This window comes from Palaemon carinicauda, chromosome 4 (assembly GCF_036898095.1).
Source record: "Palaemon carinicauda isolate YSFRI2023 chromosome 4, ASM3689809v2, whole genome shotgun sequence".
Taxonomy (NCBI): Eukaryota; Metazoa; Arthropoda; class Malacostraca; order Decapoda; family Palaemonidae; genus Palaemon; species Palaemon carinicauda.
Window position 1 is genome coordinate 180242219 of NC_090728.1, and position 15794 is coordinate 180258012.

Genomic DNA, 15794 nt, shown 5'->3' on the forward strand with positions numbered 1-15794 from the left:
ACAGATCTATCGTAGGCTGACCCCACAAGGTCCAAAGTCTGTTGCACACGCTCTTGTGAAGGGTCCATTCCGTGGGGATGACTTGATCTTTTCTGCTTAGGCGATCTGCTGAGACGTTCATGTTGCCCTGAATGAACCTCGTTACTAGAGTGAGGTTTAGACTTCTTGACCAAATGAGGAGGTCCCTTGCTATCTCGTACAGGTTCCTCGAATGGGTCCCTCCCTGCTTGGAGATGTAAGCCAAGGCTGTGGTGTTGTCGGAGTTCACCTCCACCACCTTGCCTAGCAGGAGGGACTTGAAGTTCATTAGGGCCATATGAACTGCCAGTAGCTCCTTGCAGTTGATGTGGAGCGTTTCCTGTTCCCTGTTCCACGTTCCCGAGCATTCCTGTCCGTTCAAGGTCGCGCCCCAGCCCGAGTCTGACGCATCCGAGAAGAGATGAAGATTGGGGGTCTGAATCGCTAACGATAGGCCCTCCTTGAGAAGGAGGTTGGTCTTCCACCACAAGAGAGTGGTCTTCATCTCTTTGGTGACAGGGATAGAGACTGCTTCGAGCGTCAAATCCTTGTCCCAATGAGCTGCTAGATGGAATTGGAGAGGGCGGAGGTGGAGTCTCCCTAACTCGACGAACAGGGCTAATGATGACAGGGTCCCTGTGAGACTCATCCACTGTCTCACCGAGCAACTGTTCCTCTTCAGCATGCTCAGGATGCAATCTAGGGCTTGGCTTATCCTTGGGGCCGATGGAAAAGCCCGAAAATCCTGACTCCGAATCTCCATTCCCAGGTAAACTATGGATTGGGAGGGAATGAGCTGGGACTTTTCTAAGTTGACTAACAGACCCAGTTCCTTGATCAAGTCTAAAGTCCAGTTGAGACTCTCCAGACAGCGACGACTCGTGGAGGCTCTCAACAGCCAGTCGTCTAAATAAAGGGAGGCTCTGATGTCCGATAAGTGGAGGAATTTTGCAATATTCCTCATCAGATGCGTAAACACCATAGGAGCTGTGCTTAGGCCAAAACACAGGGCTTGGAATTGGTACACAACCTTTCCAAAAACGAATCTCAGGAAAGGTTGGGAGTCTGGATGAATAGGAACGTGAAAGTAAGCGTCTTTCAGATCCAACGAGACCATCCAGTCCTCCTGCCTGACCGCTGCTAGGACCGACTTCGTCGTCTCCATAGTGAACGTCTGCTTGGTGACATAAGCATTGAGCGCGCTGACGTCCAGCACCGGTCTCCAACCTCCTGTCTTCTTGGCCACCAGAAAGAGACGGTTGTAGAAGCCCGGGGATTGATGGTCCCGGACTATAACCACTGCCTTCTTCTGTAACAGGAGCGACACCTCCTGGTGCAACGCTAGCCTCTTGTCCTTTTCCTTGTAGTTGGGAGAGAGGTTGATGGGAGAAGTGGTCAGAGGGGGTTTGCGGCAGAATGGTATCCTGTAACCCTCCCTTAGCCACCTGACAGACTGGGCGCCTGCACCTCTCCTTTCCCAAGCTTGCCAGAAGGTCTTGAGTCTGGCTCCTACTGCTGTCTGGAGAGGAGGAGAGTCAGTGTTTGCCTTTTGAAGTCGTGGGACCTTTCCTAGACCTGCTCCTGGAAGAGTCTGGACGGGAGCTTCCTCGGCTGGGGGCTCTGCCACGAAAGGGCGGAATAAACCTTGTAGCAGGAGTATCAGCCACTGGGGTGCGGTAAGTCCTGGGAACTGAGGGAGCAACCTTAGTCTTACGAGCTGAAGAGGCCACAAGATCATGAGTGTCCTTCTGAATCAGGGCCGCAGACAAATCCTTGATAAGCTCTTCGGGAAACAAGAACTTAGAAAGCGGAGCAAAAAGGAGTTGAGACCTTTGACAAGGTGTGATGCTGGGAGAAAGAAAGGTGCAAAGTTGCTCCCTTTTCTTAAGAACTCCTGACACAAACATTGAAGCAAGCTCGCCAGACCCATCCCGAATTGCTTTATCCATGCAGGACATTAAAAGCATGGCCGAGTCCTTGTCCGCAGGGGAGGTCTTCTTGCTCAGGGCCCCCAGGCACCAGTCTAGAAAATTGAACATCTCAAAGACACAAAATACACCCTTTAGGAAGTGGTCTAAATCGGAGAAGGTCCAGCAAACCTTAGAGCGCCTCATTGCTGATCTACGAGGAGAGTCGACCAAACTTGAGAAGTCAGCCTGGGCAGAGGCAGGGACTCCCAAGCCTGGTTCCTCTCCTGTGGCATACCATACGCCCGCCTTAGAAGTGAGCTTAGTAGGTGGGAACATAAAGGAAGTCTTCCCTAGTTGCTGTTTAGACTGCAACCACTCCCCTAATATTCTTAAAGCTCTCTTAGATGACCTAGCAAAGACGAGCTTAGTATAAGTTGACTTAACAGGTTACATGCCCAGCGAAAACTCAGATGGAGGAGAGCGGGGGGTAGCAGAAACAAAATGGTCCGGGTATACCTCTCTGAAAAGAGCCAGGACCTTACGAAAGTCAATGGGTAGAGGAGAAGACTTGGGTTCTTCCACGTCTGATGAGGGATCCAGGTGCGCAGCTTCCTCCTCAGAAACCTCATCACCAGAGTGTAGCGAAGTGAGAGGTAATGTAACAGTGGTATGCTGAACAGCAGAATCTGAACAAGCGGGTGCATAAACGCTTGTGGTTTCATCCTCAAGTCTCTGTTGCTGAGTTAAAACCTGAGGTTCAGGCTGCAAAGACTGGTCAAGAAGAGTAGAGGAAGGTAGGCGCATGGGTTGAGGTGGCTGACTCCTAGCATGAGTTTCTTGTCTCAAGAGTTGCGCTTGCTGTAAGGGTTGCGGATGCGCAGTAGCAGGTTCCTGAGGAACGAGATGAGGTTCCTGAGGTGTGAGCTGCGAGAGTTGAGGTAGCGGCTGCGCAGAACGCAGTTCTTGTCTCGCGAGTTGAGGTTCCTGAGGTGCTAGCCTAAGGAGTTGAGGCTCTCGCCTTGAGGAGGGTTGAGGTCGCTGCAGCGAGTGCTGAGGTGGCTGCCTCATGGATGGAAGAGGTTGTCGTACCTCAAGAGATTGTTGCCTCGCTGGTGGAACCGCAAGCGGAAGCGGAGGAAGTAAGGCATAAGACTCCTGCTCCCATTGCTGAGGTTGCCTTAAGGAAGGCGGAGGTTGCTGCACACCGCTGGTAACTGGCAACTCAGTACGCGGTAAGGTATCCTGAGGAACCTCAAATTCGTACGCCTGGCAGACTGGACTGCGGTGAGGCGGAGCGATCGCAGGAGGAGGTGTAACCTTCTCAGCCTGACACTCACGCATTAAGACCGCAAGCTGTGACTGCATGGACTGCAGCAAAGTCATCTTGGGGTCGACAGACGCTAAGGTCTGCTGAGGCAAAGCCTTAACAGAAGATGAGGTCTGTTGCGGCATCACCTTACCTCTCTTAGGAGGTGTGCAGTCACCTGATGACTGCGGAGAGTCAGAGCTAATCCAATGACTGCAACCAGGTTGTAGAACTCTTGAGGTCTGGACTTTGCGTTTGAGAGGTCTTGAGACCTGAGTCCAGCGTTTTCTCCCTGACATTTCTTCTGCAGACGAGTAAAAGACGGGCTCAATCGTCTGCGGGTGGGAGTGACGGTCTCTGTAAGACACGCCCGCAACCACCGAGGATACTTCTGTGCGCCGATCAAGGCCTGCCGAACCCTTTTGCCCTTCGACATTGCTTCTCCCCTGGGCTTGGGAGCTTGCAAGAGGTCCCGGACTGGGAGGACGACTGGCACGCACAGAAGTACCCTCACGCACCACACTGACACTGACACTAGCACTTGGCACCGCACTGACACTAGCACTTGGCACAGCACTGGCACTATCACCTCCCACTGCACTTTTGACCTTAAGTTCTTTGACTTCTGCCATAAGAGACTTATGGTCACTAACCACCGATTCCACTTTGTCACCTAAAGCCTGAATGGCACGCAAAACATCGGACATATCAGGTTGAGCACAAATAGAAGGTTCGGGGGTAGCCACTACAGGGGGAGGAAAAGGTTGAGGATCATGAGGTGAGGAAAAAAGTGAAGAGCGAGAAGAACTCCTCCTAACTCTCTCTCTCTCTCTAACTTGGTTGAATATTTCAGGAATCGAACAAATTCAAGTTCCGAAAGTCCGGCGCATTCCTCACATCGATCTTCCAACTGACAGGGTCTTTCCCTACAGTCAGAACAAGCGGTGTGAGGATCAACCGAGGCCTTCGGAACACGCCTATTACAAGACCTACATCGTCTATGGGGTGGGGCTTGTGAAAGGTCAGACATCTTGAATCAAAGAGTTAGTCAAGGGGGATTCCAAATCAAGCAAAAAGATCGTTAACCATTAATCAAAACCAAATAAAAGCTATCTAAGCTAATTAGAAAAGTTTCCAGTATAGCGAAAGCTGAAATCTTAGAGAAATACTTCACCAAAAACCGTGAACAATACTCCAAAATCATAAGCGTATCCCAGAACGTCTTGCCGGAAGCACGACAGAGGAAAAAGTGAGGTGGTGTCAACAAGAAGTACTGCAGTACCTGGCCACAGGTGGCGCTGGTGAGTACACCCCCTTCTAGTATAGTGATAGCTGGCGTATCCCTCCCGTAGAATTCTGTCGGGCAACGGAGTTGACAGCTACATGATTATCGGGTAAGTTTAATATTGAAAAAGAGCAAATTAATCAGCAGAAGTTAGAAATTAGCTCCATACGATTTCAATAACTTTGTGAATTGTTCTTCAGCTGCATGGAAAAAGATTCTTGCCTGCTCATAACACTGGAATATCCCCATGCATAGATAACAGGCTACTTTTGCTTTTCTAAGGGGGGAATTGAAGTTTATTGGACAATCTTTTTAACTATGAAAGGGGTTAAACTACAAGCAATGATATTTTGAGAAACAAATAGTAACTAAATCCTGTACTGGAACCTGAAATGTTTTAACTTCCATAACTAAAAATGCTGTTTGTATTTGAAATAGATTTGAAATATCTTTAGTCATATGGATGTAAAATGTTCTATTTTAAAAAAGAAGCTTAAAAAATACAAATAGTATACTCACCCAGAAATCCTGTGACACTAAGCAAGAATAAACCAAATGGCGATCACTCCTACTGATATAACTTCTGTGGCTACTGTCTACTATAATCTATGAGCAGTTGCCTCAAAATATTTCCACTTCAAATCAATTTGAGCTACAAAAGAAAAGAAAAACATTGGCATAAAAATCTTGGCTAAGTCTATAATATACAATGCAATGTGTCAAATATTCAATAAACTGCCATTCTGTAAAGAAAACAGATGTGTTTAAAATGTCCGTACATTGGTGCATCTTAAAAACAAAAAACAAAAAATACAGTCTACACATTATTGAGGAAACTTATCACAGGTCCCAACAACAGTAAGGATTTTTATATGGTTACTATAGAATTCACCCAAGAATACTATACACTTGAAAAAGACATTTCAAAGTACTACAGTGCTAAAATAGTTAAGAGATACAATACCTCACTACAAAATTTCATGTGTATGTATGCCAAAGAAGTAAATGCTACCTACTGTTACTACTGTACATTACAGTTTCATAATAAATGCCAAATATATGGAGCAGTATAACTGAACACTAAAAAATACTAGAGGGGCACTCGGTAGAGAGCATGCCTTTGCCATGACAAGAAGTCTTATTTTGCTCTTGATTCCACAGTGTACTTGTACTTCAGTATACAGTACTATACAGCGTTTTCTTCAAAATATAAATGCGTCCTTGGGTCATACCACACGTCCAAAAAGTTTTGTTGAAACAGGTTCAGTAGTTTAGCATTATGATGCTCACAAACAAAATATTTGCTGTCTACTTAACATTTTTATCATTTTCAAAGTACTTGTACTTTGATGAAATTTATCCAGAATGTTACAGATTCATCCTTGGACCATAGCCAACATGACTACCAAGTATGGTCAAAATCAGTAAAGTAGTTTTTGTGTAAAATTGCTTCCACACAAACAAACAAACTAATTAAAATGGCAAAACAGACGGGTGAATACATACCCTTTGTAAAACAGTACATTCAAAATATTTTGTTTGAAAAAAAAAAAATTCAGAAAAGGGGATTCCAAAACTAAAAAAAAAGGAATCAGTAGAAATTAAGCAGCAGCAACAACAGAGAATATGTACAGTATTCTGATGCTAAGAATACTTATGACTGTTCTCTTTTTTTTTTTTCTTACAGACAGAGACATGGAGAATTATGATGGCGTTCGGAACAGACCTGCAGCTCACTCAGTTTACACTGGTAAGTAATAAAGAAACACAAGCTTAGTGAAAGTCAATGTCCTTTATACCGAAGCTCATAACCCCCTAGTAGGCTACTATGAACAGTATATTTCGTACTCTATGTAGAATATGTTTTCATTTCTATTTTTAAGCAAGTCATACACAGTACTTTAATAGCCATAATTACTACTCTTACCTTTTCAATTTTCTCACATTTCTTGAATACTTCTGTCTAACCAAAGTAATATATCCAAATGAATTAACACTCCAATGGTAAAATTATAACCAAAGCACTATAATTTAAGGTGAGGTTGACTCTGAAGAAGGATCTAAGGGGTCCCCTTAGTCAGGCCTCTTTTCAGTGGACGGTGGCTACCACTGTTTTGTGGCAAGAAATGAAACGCAAGTTTTTATGGATATCTGCACATAAGCCAATTTTTTAGTGGCGGGGTGTTCACAGCTTCCCTCTCCACTTTTCCATGGCAGCCACCATCCACTGAAAAGAGTCCCCTCTCCACTTTTAGTCACCATCTACTGAAACGAGGCCCCTCTCCACTTTTAGCCACCATCCACTGAAAAGAGGCCCCTCTCCACTTTTAGCCACCATCCACTGAAAAGAGGCCCCTCTCCACTTTTAGCCACCATCCACTGAAAAGAGGCCCCTCTCCACTTTTAGCCACCATCCACTGAAAAGAGGCCCCTCTCCACTTTTAGCCACCATCCACTGAAAAGAGTCCCCTCTCCACTTTTAGTCACCATCTACTGAAACGAGGCCCCTCTCCACTTTTAGCCACCATCCACTGAAAAGAGGCCCCTCTCCACTTTTAGCCACCATCCACTGAAAAGAGGCCCCTCTCCACTTTTAGCCACCATCCACTGAAAAGAGGCCCCTCTCCACTTTTAGCCACCATCCACTGAAAAGAGTCCCCTCTCCACTTTTTCGTGGAACCACGAAACAGTAGCAGCCACTCTCCACTGAATAGAGGCCCCTCTTCCCTTTTTCGTGCCACTGATAAGAGGCCGAGTGTGGGCCTTAAGAGTACTTACTCTCAGGGATCCATATTCTGTCAAATGAAAACACATTTTAATAAAGCTGAAATAAACACATACTCACCATTGTGGCAGTGTTCAAGAGTTTATTCTTTATAATGAATACACAGAGTAGAAAAAATATACAAGTAAATTTTTCCCATATATTCTGTACATGAAATTTTTATAGCCAAACTGAACTCTTGAAAACTCACTTTCCTTACTTTGTTTTACATGTTTATCACTACAAAGCCTTTAAGCAAAATGAAGAAACACTAACTTCCATAGTAGGACTCATACTAAGTCGGGATAGATCAGTGTGAAATTAAATTTCACCATTCAGTCACGAAGCAAGGCTTGAGTATACTTGGGGTCATGCAAGCTGTACATATATCTGCATTATGTCATTTCATGATTAGAGGAATAGACCTATCTCCACCAAGTAGCTTAACTTTTAAATGTTTCCTTTTAATTCTAAAAGGATGATTTATTCTTGAACAAGTAAAAACATTCTTTGTAAATGGATTATCATTTTGAATAACTTTATGAAAATCAACGCATTAAATATATTTCTTAATTCTAAATTTAATCATTTAAAAACCATATACAGTATTAACATAAAATTTGTTTTTGGTGACGTACAGTATAATTTCTAATAGGTTGTTAGTCATCAAAAATCTTTCAAAGTACTATACCGTAATATGATTACTGTATACTCAAAATATTCGTCGTACCGTATTGTTTTATTATGTTGATAGACAAACATAAAATCAAATTAAAATGTTAAATTTGTATAATAATCTTTATTTCTCCAAGGGGTTGGTGAAGAAAATGGAGAAGAGAATGTGGAGGAGCTACGAGAACGTCTTCGGCAGATGAAAGCGATCGTCAATGATCGCACAGGAGGAAAAAAGAAATCAGGTACTGTACAGGAAATTATAGCTCATAAAATGTACATTTTTTAATAGTACAGTATTGCATTTTCCCGAGACTAAGGCACTCGACTATTTGAGCTTATAGCTTTGGGTATTTATTCACATCACCTTAAAAACGCATTCAAAAGAAACAAGTATAATAACTACCCCATTGGAATCATATAAATAGTATCTACATGTACAGTCTATAGCATAAGATTTTATTACAGTATCTGCAGTTAATTCTTAAAATTCAAGGTCTTGTGCAGAATTTTGTGGAGTAAACCTTCAACAATCTGGATCAATCAAGGGGAACACTTGGTGTGAGCAATGGGAGCCAGATTGCATATATGAATTTGGGCTACATGACCAAGCACTGGGGCTAGGGAGGCAATTAACCCTTTTACCCCCAAAGGACGTACTGGTACGTTTCACAAAACCCATCCCTTTACCCCCATGGACGTACCGGTACATCCTTGCAAAAAAATGCTATAAGAATTTTTTTTTTCATATTTTTGATAAATTTTTGAAAAAATTCAGGCATTTTCCAAGAGAATGAGACCAACCTGACCTCTCTATGACCAAAATTAAGGCTGTTAGAACAATTTAAAAAATATATACTGCAAAATGTGCTGGGAAAAAAATAACCCCTTGGGGGTTAAGGGTTGGAAATTTCCAAAGAGCCTGGGGGTAAAAGGGTTAAAAATGCTAAAAATAGGGTGCAGTTCAGGACCAGAGACACTGCAAAAACCTTCCAATTATGCCTATAGTGCACCTTCATCACCAAGATTTGGTGGTTATTAACAAAGTTTTTATGCACTGTATTTATATTCTTAAATGAGTGAGTCAAAAGAAGAGGAATGATTTCTCTTGCAGTACAGTAATAATGGCATGACAGCAAAGAAGAGAAAATGCATCACTGTATGTTTCCACCATTAATGTTAATATGTAATTCAATAATTGCTCCTTTCCCCTAAATTCCAATTACTATATGTATGTAATTGAAGCAAATGAGAGGTAGCCAACATTAGCCAGTATTGTGAGATAACCATGATGTGAAATAAAAAAAAATATCAAAATTAAATCATCTCGGTACTTATCAGCTCCTAATAGCGCTATCAGTTTTAGTAGCTTTAGCAATTCAACTACTCAAAAATAACACAAAAATCACCCCTCTACCCTAGTGGTTCAGGTTCATTCATTTACCAAGTTAAACAATGGCTTCCCTCATCATTTTGTTTCCCTTTCTTCAATTTTCACATTCAGAATTTTCTTGTTCATTTTCAAAACTGTCCTTCAACTTGTAAGGCCTTCCTACAGTCATGCTCCATAAGGGATGCTATTCAAAGTGTGATTTACATGAGTTTTTGTAGTAAAAATCAGAATATAACAACAGAAAGAAGCTATGAAGGAGCTGGTATGCTTGAGAAGCACCATATAAAATAATCAAATACACACAAACACACTAAAGAATATTTGAAAGAGAGGCATTCGATGCAATCAAAATGCACTTGAGTAGAAACAAGTCTGAAAGGAACACAGGAAAATAGGACAAACATAAAACTAAAAACTAAAAAGGTAAACAAGCTGAAACATCTCCCTTCCATGGAAACCAATTGAGGTAAGTCATAGATATTCAGTCAACAATGATACCACTTTGCCTTTCAATTCCAGTTTACATGGTTAATCCATTTGCCCCCAGCAGAATTGATGTTTGTATAAAACACAAAATTCGTATCTATTTAATAATACATCACTATGCAAATGAAAAGTATACATACAACATGAATTATCTTTAAAAAATGCTTACATAAATTGGCCAATTTCCCAGAATCATATTAATGCATAGTTTGCTGTATGCTTACTTCAAGAAATGAAAAGTTTATGCTGATAATCAAACAAAAAATTAACAGGTGAGAAATTTCTATATGTGATATCTAAGTATGTATGTCATTATTAAATAAAAAAAACCTAACAAAGATGTAACATGATACTTTAAATGAACTATATATGCTCATCCAGAATAATTCTAAGAAACTATTTCCAGGTATTGATGAGGGCTTCTTGAGCATTGTGTTCGCCTGTATCCTTATTGTCATCGCTGGAGTTACCGTTTATGCCTTTGTTGTACTGTATGCAGCAGTGCACAGGAGATGGACAGAGGACCTGAATGACTGAAATTCCTCTCTCAAAGCGTGGAATTTATTGTCCCTGAAATTCAGTCAACTGGTGCTCAACAAAGCTACAAATGAGAATGCCCTAATGAACTCTGACGAATGGGCTGGTCTTACTTTTCTAATTGCATCTGGTAATACAACTATTATCAGGAAATAGTTATTGCTAATATACTTCCTAAATTCTAAAATACAGTACATTAAAACTTAAAAATCATATTAATTAAATTTTTCATATCTTCCAAGAACTACTTACATGAAAACTTTTATTTTTAAATGACAGCAATCTCAAGAAAACAGTAACCTTGCTTCATACACTTTTGAATACATGTATGATTTCTCTTAAGCTTTTACTTGGACTATTCCAAGATGAGGCATTTTTCTATTATATACATAATCCTATTTATTACCAGTTTTCATTTTAACACAAACAAATTAGGGAAAGATTACGAATACCCACTAAAGTTGGCGTGGCCTATAATTATTTTATGGTCTTTGACAAAATTTCATACTCTATCATTCACCAAAATCAGTCTTATGTTTACAACACTTCCCACATTAGTTTTATGTACAGAATTGCATCAATTAAAAATGTATTCTGAAACAAAGAGATACAGCAAACACTTATGGTATTAAGACATATATGGCTTGGGTATCAGATGAGTAGAGCCTTTACTTTCTATTCCCATTTTGTTCACTTTTCTCAACTTATACAATACCTACAGTATACTAAGCCTAGAAAGAACATTAATCTCCTTCCCCAATATTTTTCTTTGAAGGCCTTAATTGTTTTATTCCATCTCTTTCAAACTTGAAAAGTGACTGTTTGATATTTCATTTAAAAATCTTGAAATGTTTGAATTTGGAGTTTCATTAATTAAAGCTATACTCCATTACTGGTGCTTGTTTATAAGACTGGAATGAACTCTCAAGAACTATGGAAATTTAATCCCTGAAATGGCCGTTACATTCCAATACTTGAATTAAAAAAGCAACTTCAGTAAGTAATACCATTTTGCATAAACATAAGGATAATATTGAATGACATGTACTATATATTTTAACTTAATATACAGTAAATTCCCAAATGTGTTAGTTACTTCAAATTACTTACCAAAGCAATTAAATGTAGTAGTACTTACAAAGAAAATAACTACTAAAGTATTACTAAAATAATTTCTAAAAGGGCAATGGTCAACATAGAAGAATGCTGCCTCACAATATCACAATTATCAATGGAGGTATGTTAACATTAATAATAAAATTGCACTAGAAACATCTGAGGCTAATTGACATTCAATACTGTACAAGTACTCTATAAAGAGAATATGTACTACAAATTTTGTATGTTTTCAAAGGAGCCCAATATGTATAATCTACATCCACAAGAAATACATGATGCATGCAGATTGATTCCAGAAATGAAAATTATCTATCGGGTTTAAAAATTTTGGGGATAAGTTAGGTCTACTACATTTTGATGATTTACTAAACTCTTTGCATTACTATGTTCCGCTAAATTCCCTCCATAAGATATTCATTCTTTGGTTTCCTTGTTAACATAAGTTGGCCTCAAAAAGAAACCCCATATTCCTTTCCCTCTACACAAAGAAAACTCACATTAGTACGACCGAAAAACAAATGTCCGAGATAAACCGTTATCATTTATGTTCTGATAACCTGACAACAAATATCATCTTAAGGGTAACTACATCAATTATCATTATACAATATATTTTTACATAACAAATGTTTTATATCAATATCAATTTTCTAGTCTACAAAACTTTGGAAAACTTACATGACCATCACTGTCTTATAAGATCTATTACTGTCAGGCTGTGCAAGGTTGTGTGGAACTGAAGCTCACAAGAGTTGATACTACATTTTTAAATGCTTTTGTGAGTGAGTGCTTCCCAAAAACAACAACAATAAAACCTGTTCGTATATAGGAAGAAATGTTTATTTTTCCTCTTACCTTTCATGCTAAACCTCTAAGAACTTCATAAACACAGTAACTAAACTAGGTCTCGGTACAATGAATTTCCAATTTCAAATGAAACACAAATATATTATGAAGTGTATTCATTCTACTATCTCATCAAAAGACAATTTCTATTTTATTCAGATCGTTAGGAGATCTTTGAATCTATTCTTTGTATATAATCATGTATGAATGACAGTAGTAACATATTTACTTCTAAAGAAATTCTATAATAAAACCTTCCTCTTTTTATTGAAACATTTCATCAATGAAGTGTATTGCTTCTTTCAAAATAGTCAGCGAATAATAGAGATTAATATAACAAATAATTTAGCTAGAAACATTACATCAATAATATAATAAATTTGGAAGTACAGTAATTTGTATTTTCCCTAGTATACAAACCTCAAGCTACTTATAGGGGTATATATTTTTGGCGTAGCTGAAAGACGAGCCATGATAAGTTTTTAGTGAGTGATAACTACCATGTCCGCTAGTTAGCAGGTGGAGGTGGGGTAGACTGGCTACACCGCTCACTCACACCTCTCGGCTGAATAACCACTTTGCTTTATGGCAAGACTTCTTGGGTGACAGGGTGATGGGCCAATTTGTATAAATAGCTTCATGTTTGTATGCTAGGAAAAATACAGATTACTTACAAATTTGTTATCTGTTTCGGCGCAAATATACTCTCTCCACTATTCATAAGGGTGACTTAATCTTAGGAGGGAGGAAGTCCTCACCAACTGGCCTTGGTCATGACCCAGGGTCCTCTATATTTTGATCTGTGATCCATAGTAGATGGAACCCTACCCTCGCTAAAATCAACTGCCGATATGAGGTAATGCACTGATAGCAGCCTGCAGAAGCTTATGTGCGATTGGAACTGACAGTGTGGCTTGTCTTTAACATAGGAACTCGAGTACAGAACCTATTGTTCTTAAGACTTACACAAAACCCTCCCTCAACAAGGTTTTTGGGACGTAACAAAGTATTATTCTATGCAGTATTTGGGAGGCACAAGGGAAATGAGTCTTACCTGCAGCGAGGTGAGGTCAGCTATGTTGAGGCTTGCGGAGCTGTTTTCCCCAGAGGGGAGAAGGTGAAAGGAAGACAGGAGCCAGTCATTTTTACTCATTCCCCCAGGCTAACCCGGGTAACCTCAGCCCTCAACCCTCTGCTACTTGTCCATCAAGGAGCCTGAGGTGTTTAGACCATTTGTTGTGCGACCACCACAGGACCAATGGAAAAGGTCTCCTGTGGGTTACCTCTTTGCAGGTAGTGGGCCGTGAAAGTTGATTGACACTTCCACATGCCCGCTTACAGTACCTGCCAGAGTAATTTCTTGAACGCCAGGGATGTAGCAACGCCCCTGACGTTACGAACTCTGGGTCCTAGGATGGAAAAGGGTCTGGACTGGGAGCAAAGTCAATAGCCTTCCAATCCGGGAGGAAAAGGAAATCCTTATGATCCTCCTCTTGACCTTCCCTGTGCTGGTCAACAGCGTTGACACACTGGGGCGAGCTGGTGTTGTTCTCTTAAGGTAACACCACAGACTCCTCACTGGGTAAAATCTCAGTTGAAAGGGTCTTCGATTACCTAACGAAGACTCTCTATCTGGAATTGGCCGCACCTAGGGTACAGCACACTCGGATTATGAGTCTTGGCAATCAACTCAGGGATGTCGCTGAGAATTACTTCTCCCCGTCTCCTAGAGTAGGAGACATCAGAAGATGGATCATACGACTTGCTAACTCTCTTGGTCGAAGCCCAAGTGAGTAGAAAATCCGTCTTCCATATAAGGAAGCAATCTGTTGCCTGGCATAAAGGTTTGTATAGAGTGGCATTCAGGGACTGAAGGACCTGAACTGCGTTCCCAGAAGGAGGTTGAGATCTGACAGGGGACAAGTTATCTCAAACTGTGTCTGAGTGAAGACCTCGAAGGGGGAGAACCCCTTTCCACAACATCAGTCACAAAGGACTGAACACTTCGCCTGGAAGACTGACACTGGAAAATGTCTGAGGTGTCTAGACATCTTTTCCGTAACTCGTTGCGAAAGGCCTCTCTAAGAGAGGAGGTGTAGGACCGTTTACAGGTGTGAAGTCGAAGCGAAGCATGATCAGAACCCAAAGGAACTATGTCATAGTTACCTGTAGGGAGAAGAAAACTCTTGGGCAGCAGGCATCCCTCACCTCAGGGTTTAGGAATCTAGGCAGGTTTCTTAACCCTCTTGCCTGTGGGAGGCTTCCCGGCAGGCAAGATCGGCACAGGCCTATCCTTAGGGATAGGGTCAGGGCGTTGTATGGAGGCCTTTGAGACTGGAGAGACTGATGGGTGTCTCTCCTTGCAGGAGGGTTACCCTGGGAGGGATGACCTTTTGCACCCAAAAAAGGAGATGGTACTTCATCCGAGGATGTGACCACCAGGTCCAGACGAGTTTAGTTCCGTGAGGATGGCAAACCGCGAGAACTCTCACTCGACTGAGACGTAGAAACGTCAAGCGCTGGCGCTTCGATAGAGTTGCGCGATACTGTTCTGTCGCGTGATGCAGCACGAGAAAGAGCTGGGTCAAGAGATGGAAAACCAGGAGGGGGAGCAACAGAGGATTTTGAACCACGATTGCGCGACCTATTGGAACCCACACGGCGAGGAACCTCATCGTTAATTCCTGTTAAATGGAAAACTGGATGTGGGCTGCGAGAACCGGAAGGTTCAACGTAGTGCTGGTCGCGCGAGTGCGAATGCTCTACGTGACAAACTCTTGATGACGAGGGTCTCGGGAACCAGAAGGTTCAGCGTGATCGTGTGAACCCCTAGAGGTTGCGCAACGAGGAGAGAAATCCCTGCTATGAGAACCGGAACATTCGAACATTCATTGTAGCGTTCAGCATGAGAGCATAAAGGCTCAGCGATACCGATGTTAAGAATCCCAAAGGGTCAACTAAACGGGAAACCGCAGTCTCCCTGCCACGAAACCCCAAAGGGTCAGCGTGACTAAAGGAATGAGAGTCCAAAGGCTCAGCGTAACCCAAGTTGCAAGACCCCGAAGGGTTAGCGCAATGAGGAACCGAAGTTCTCCTGTCACGACCCCGAAGGGTTAGCGTGACTAAAGGCACGAGAGCCCGAGGACTCAGCGTAACCTGTGTTGTGAGACCCCGAAGGATCAAGCGCAACAGGAAACTGAAGATTCCCTGTCACGAGAGGTACGAGAGCCCAAGGGCTCAGCGTAACCAGGGTTATGATGGCATGAGAGCCCGAAGGCTTAGCGTAACCATCGTTACGAGAGCCCAAAGGCTTAGCGTAACTGAAACACAAAGATTCCAAGTCACACGAACCCGAAAGTCCAGCACGACGGAGGCTCAAAGTACTCCTAAGGTCATGAGAACCCGCAGGGTCAACATGATGAGAGTCCAAAGGCTCACGATCACACCAGCCCAAAGGG

At 41.8% G+C, this 15794-nt stretch overlaps 2 protein-coding genes across 3 annotated transcripts in view; one reads left to right on the plus strand and one right to left on the minus strand.

Annotated features, from left to right (window-relative positions):
• LOC137640245 (UDP-glucuronosyltransferase 1A8-like) overlaps positions 1 to 5171 on the minus strand; it is a 107615-nt gene extending 102444 nt beyond the window's left edge. The window contains exon 1 of the mRNA XM_068372819.1: positions 5039 to 5171. The gene's annotated coding sequence lies outside the window, so the exon portion shown is untranslated. The remainder of the gene's footprint in view (positions 1 to 5038) is intronic.
• The window catches only part of LOC137640248 (uncharacterized), a 43828-nt gene extending 28034 nt beyond the window's left edge, over positions 1 to 15794 (plus strand). For both annotated transcript variants that reach the window (XM_068372823.1, XM_068372822.1), the window contains exons 2-4: positions 6207 to 6269; positions 8096 to 8200; positions 10241 to 15794. In XM_068372823.1, the coding sequence (XP_068228924.1) occupies positions 6215 to 6269; positions 8096 to 8200; positions 10241 to 10371 (291 nt within the window). In that variant the 5' untranslated portion in view covers positions 6207 to 6214 and the 3' untranslated portion in view covers positions 10372 to 15794. The remainder of the gene's footprint in view (positions 1 to 6206; positions 6270 to 8095; positions 8201 to 10240) is intronic.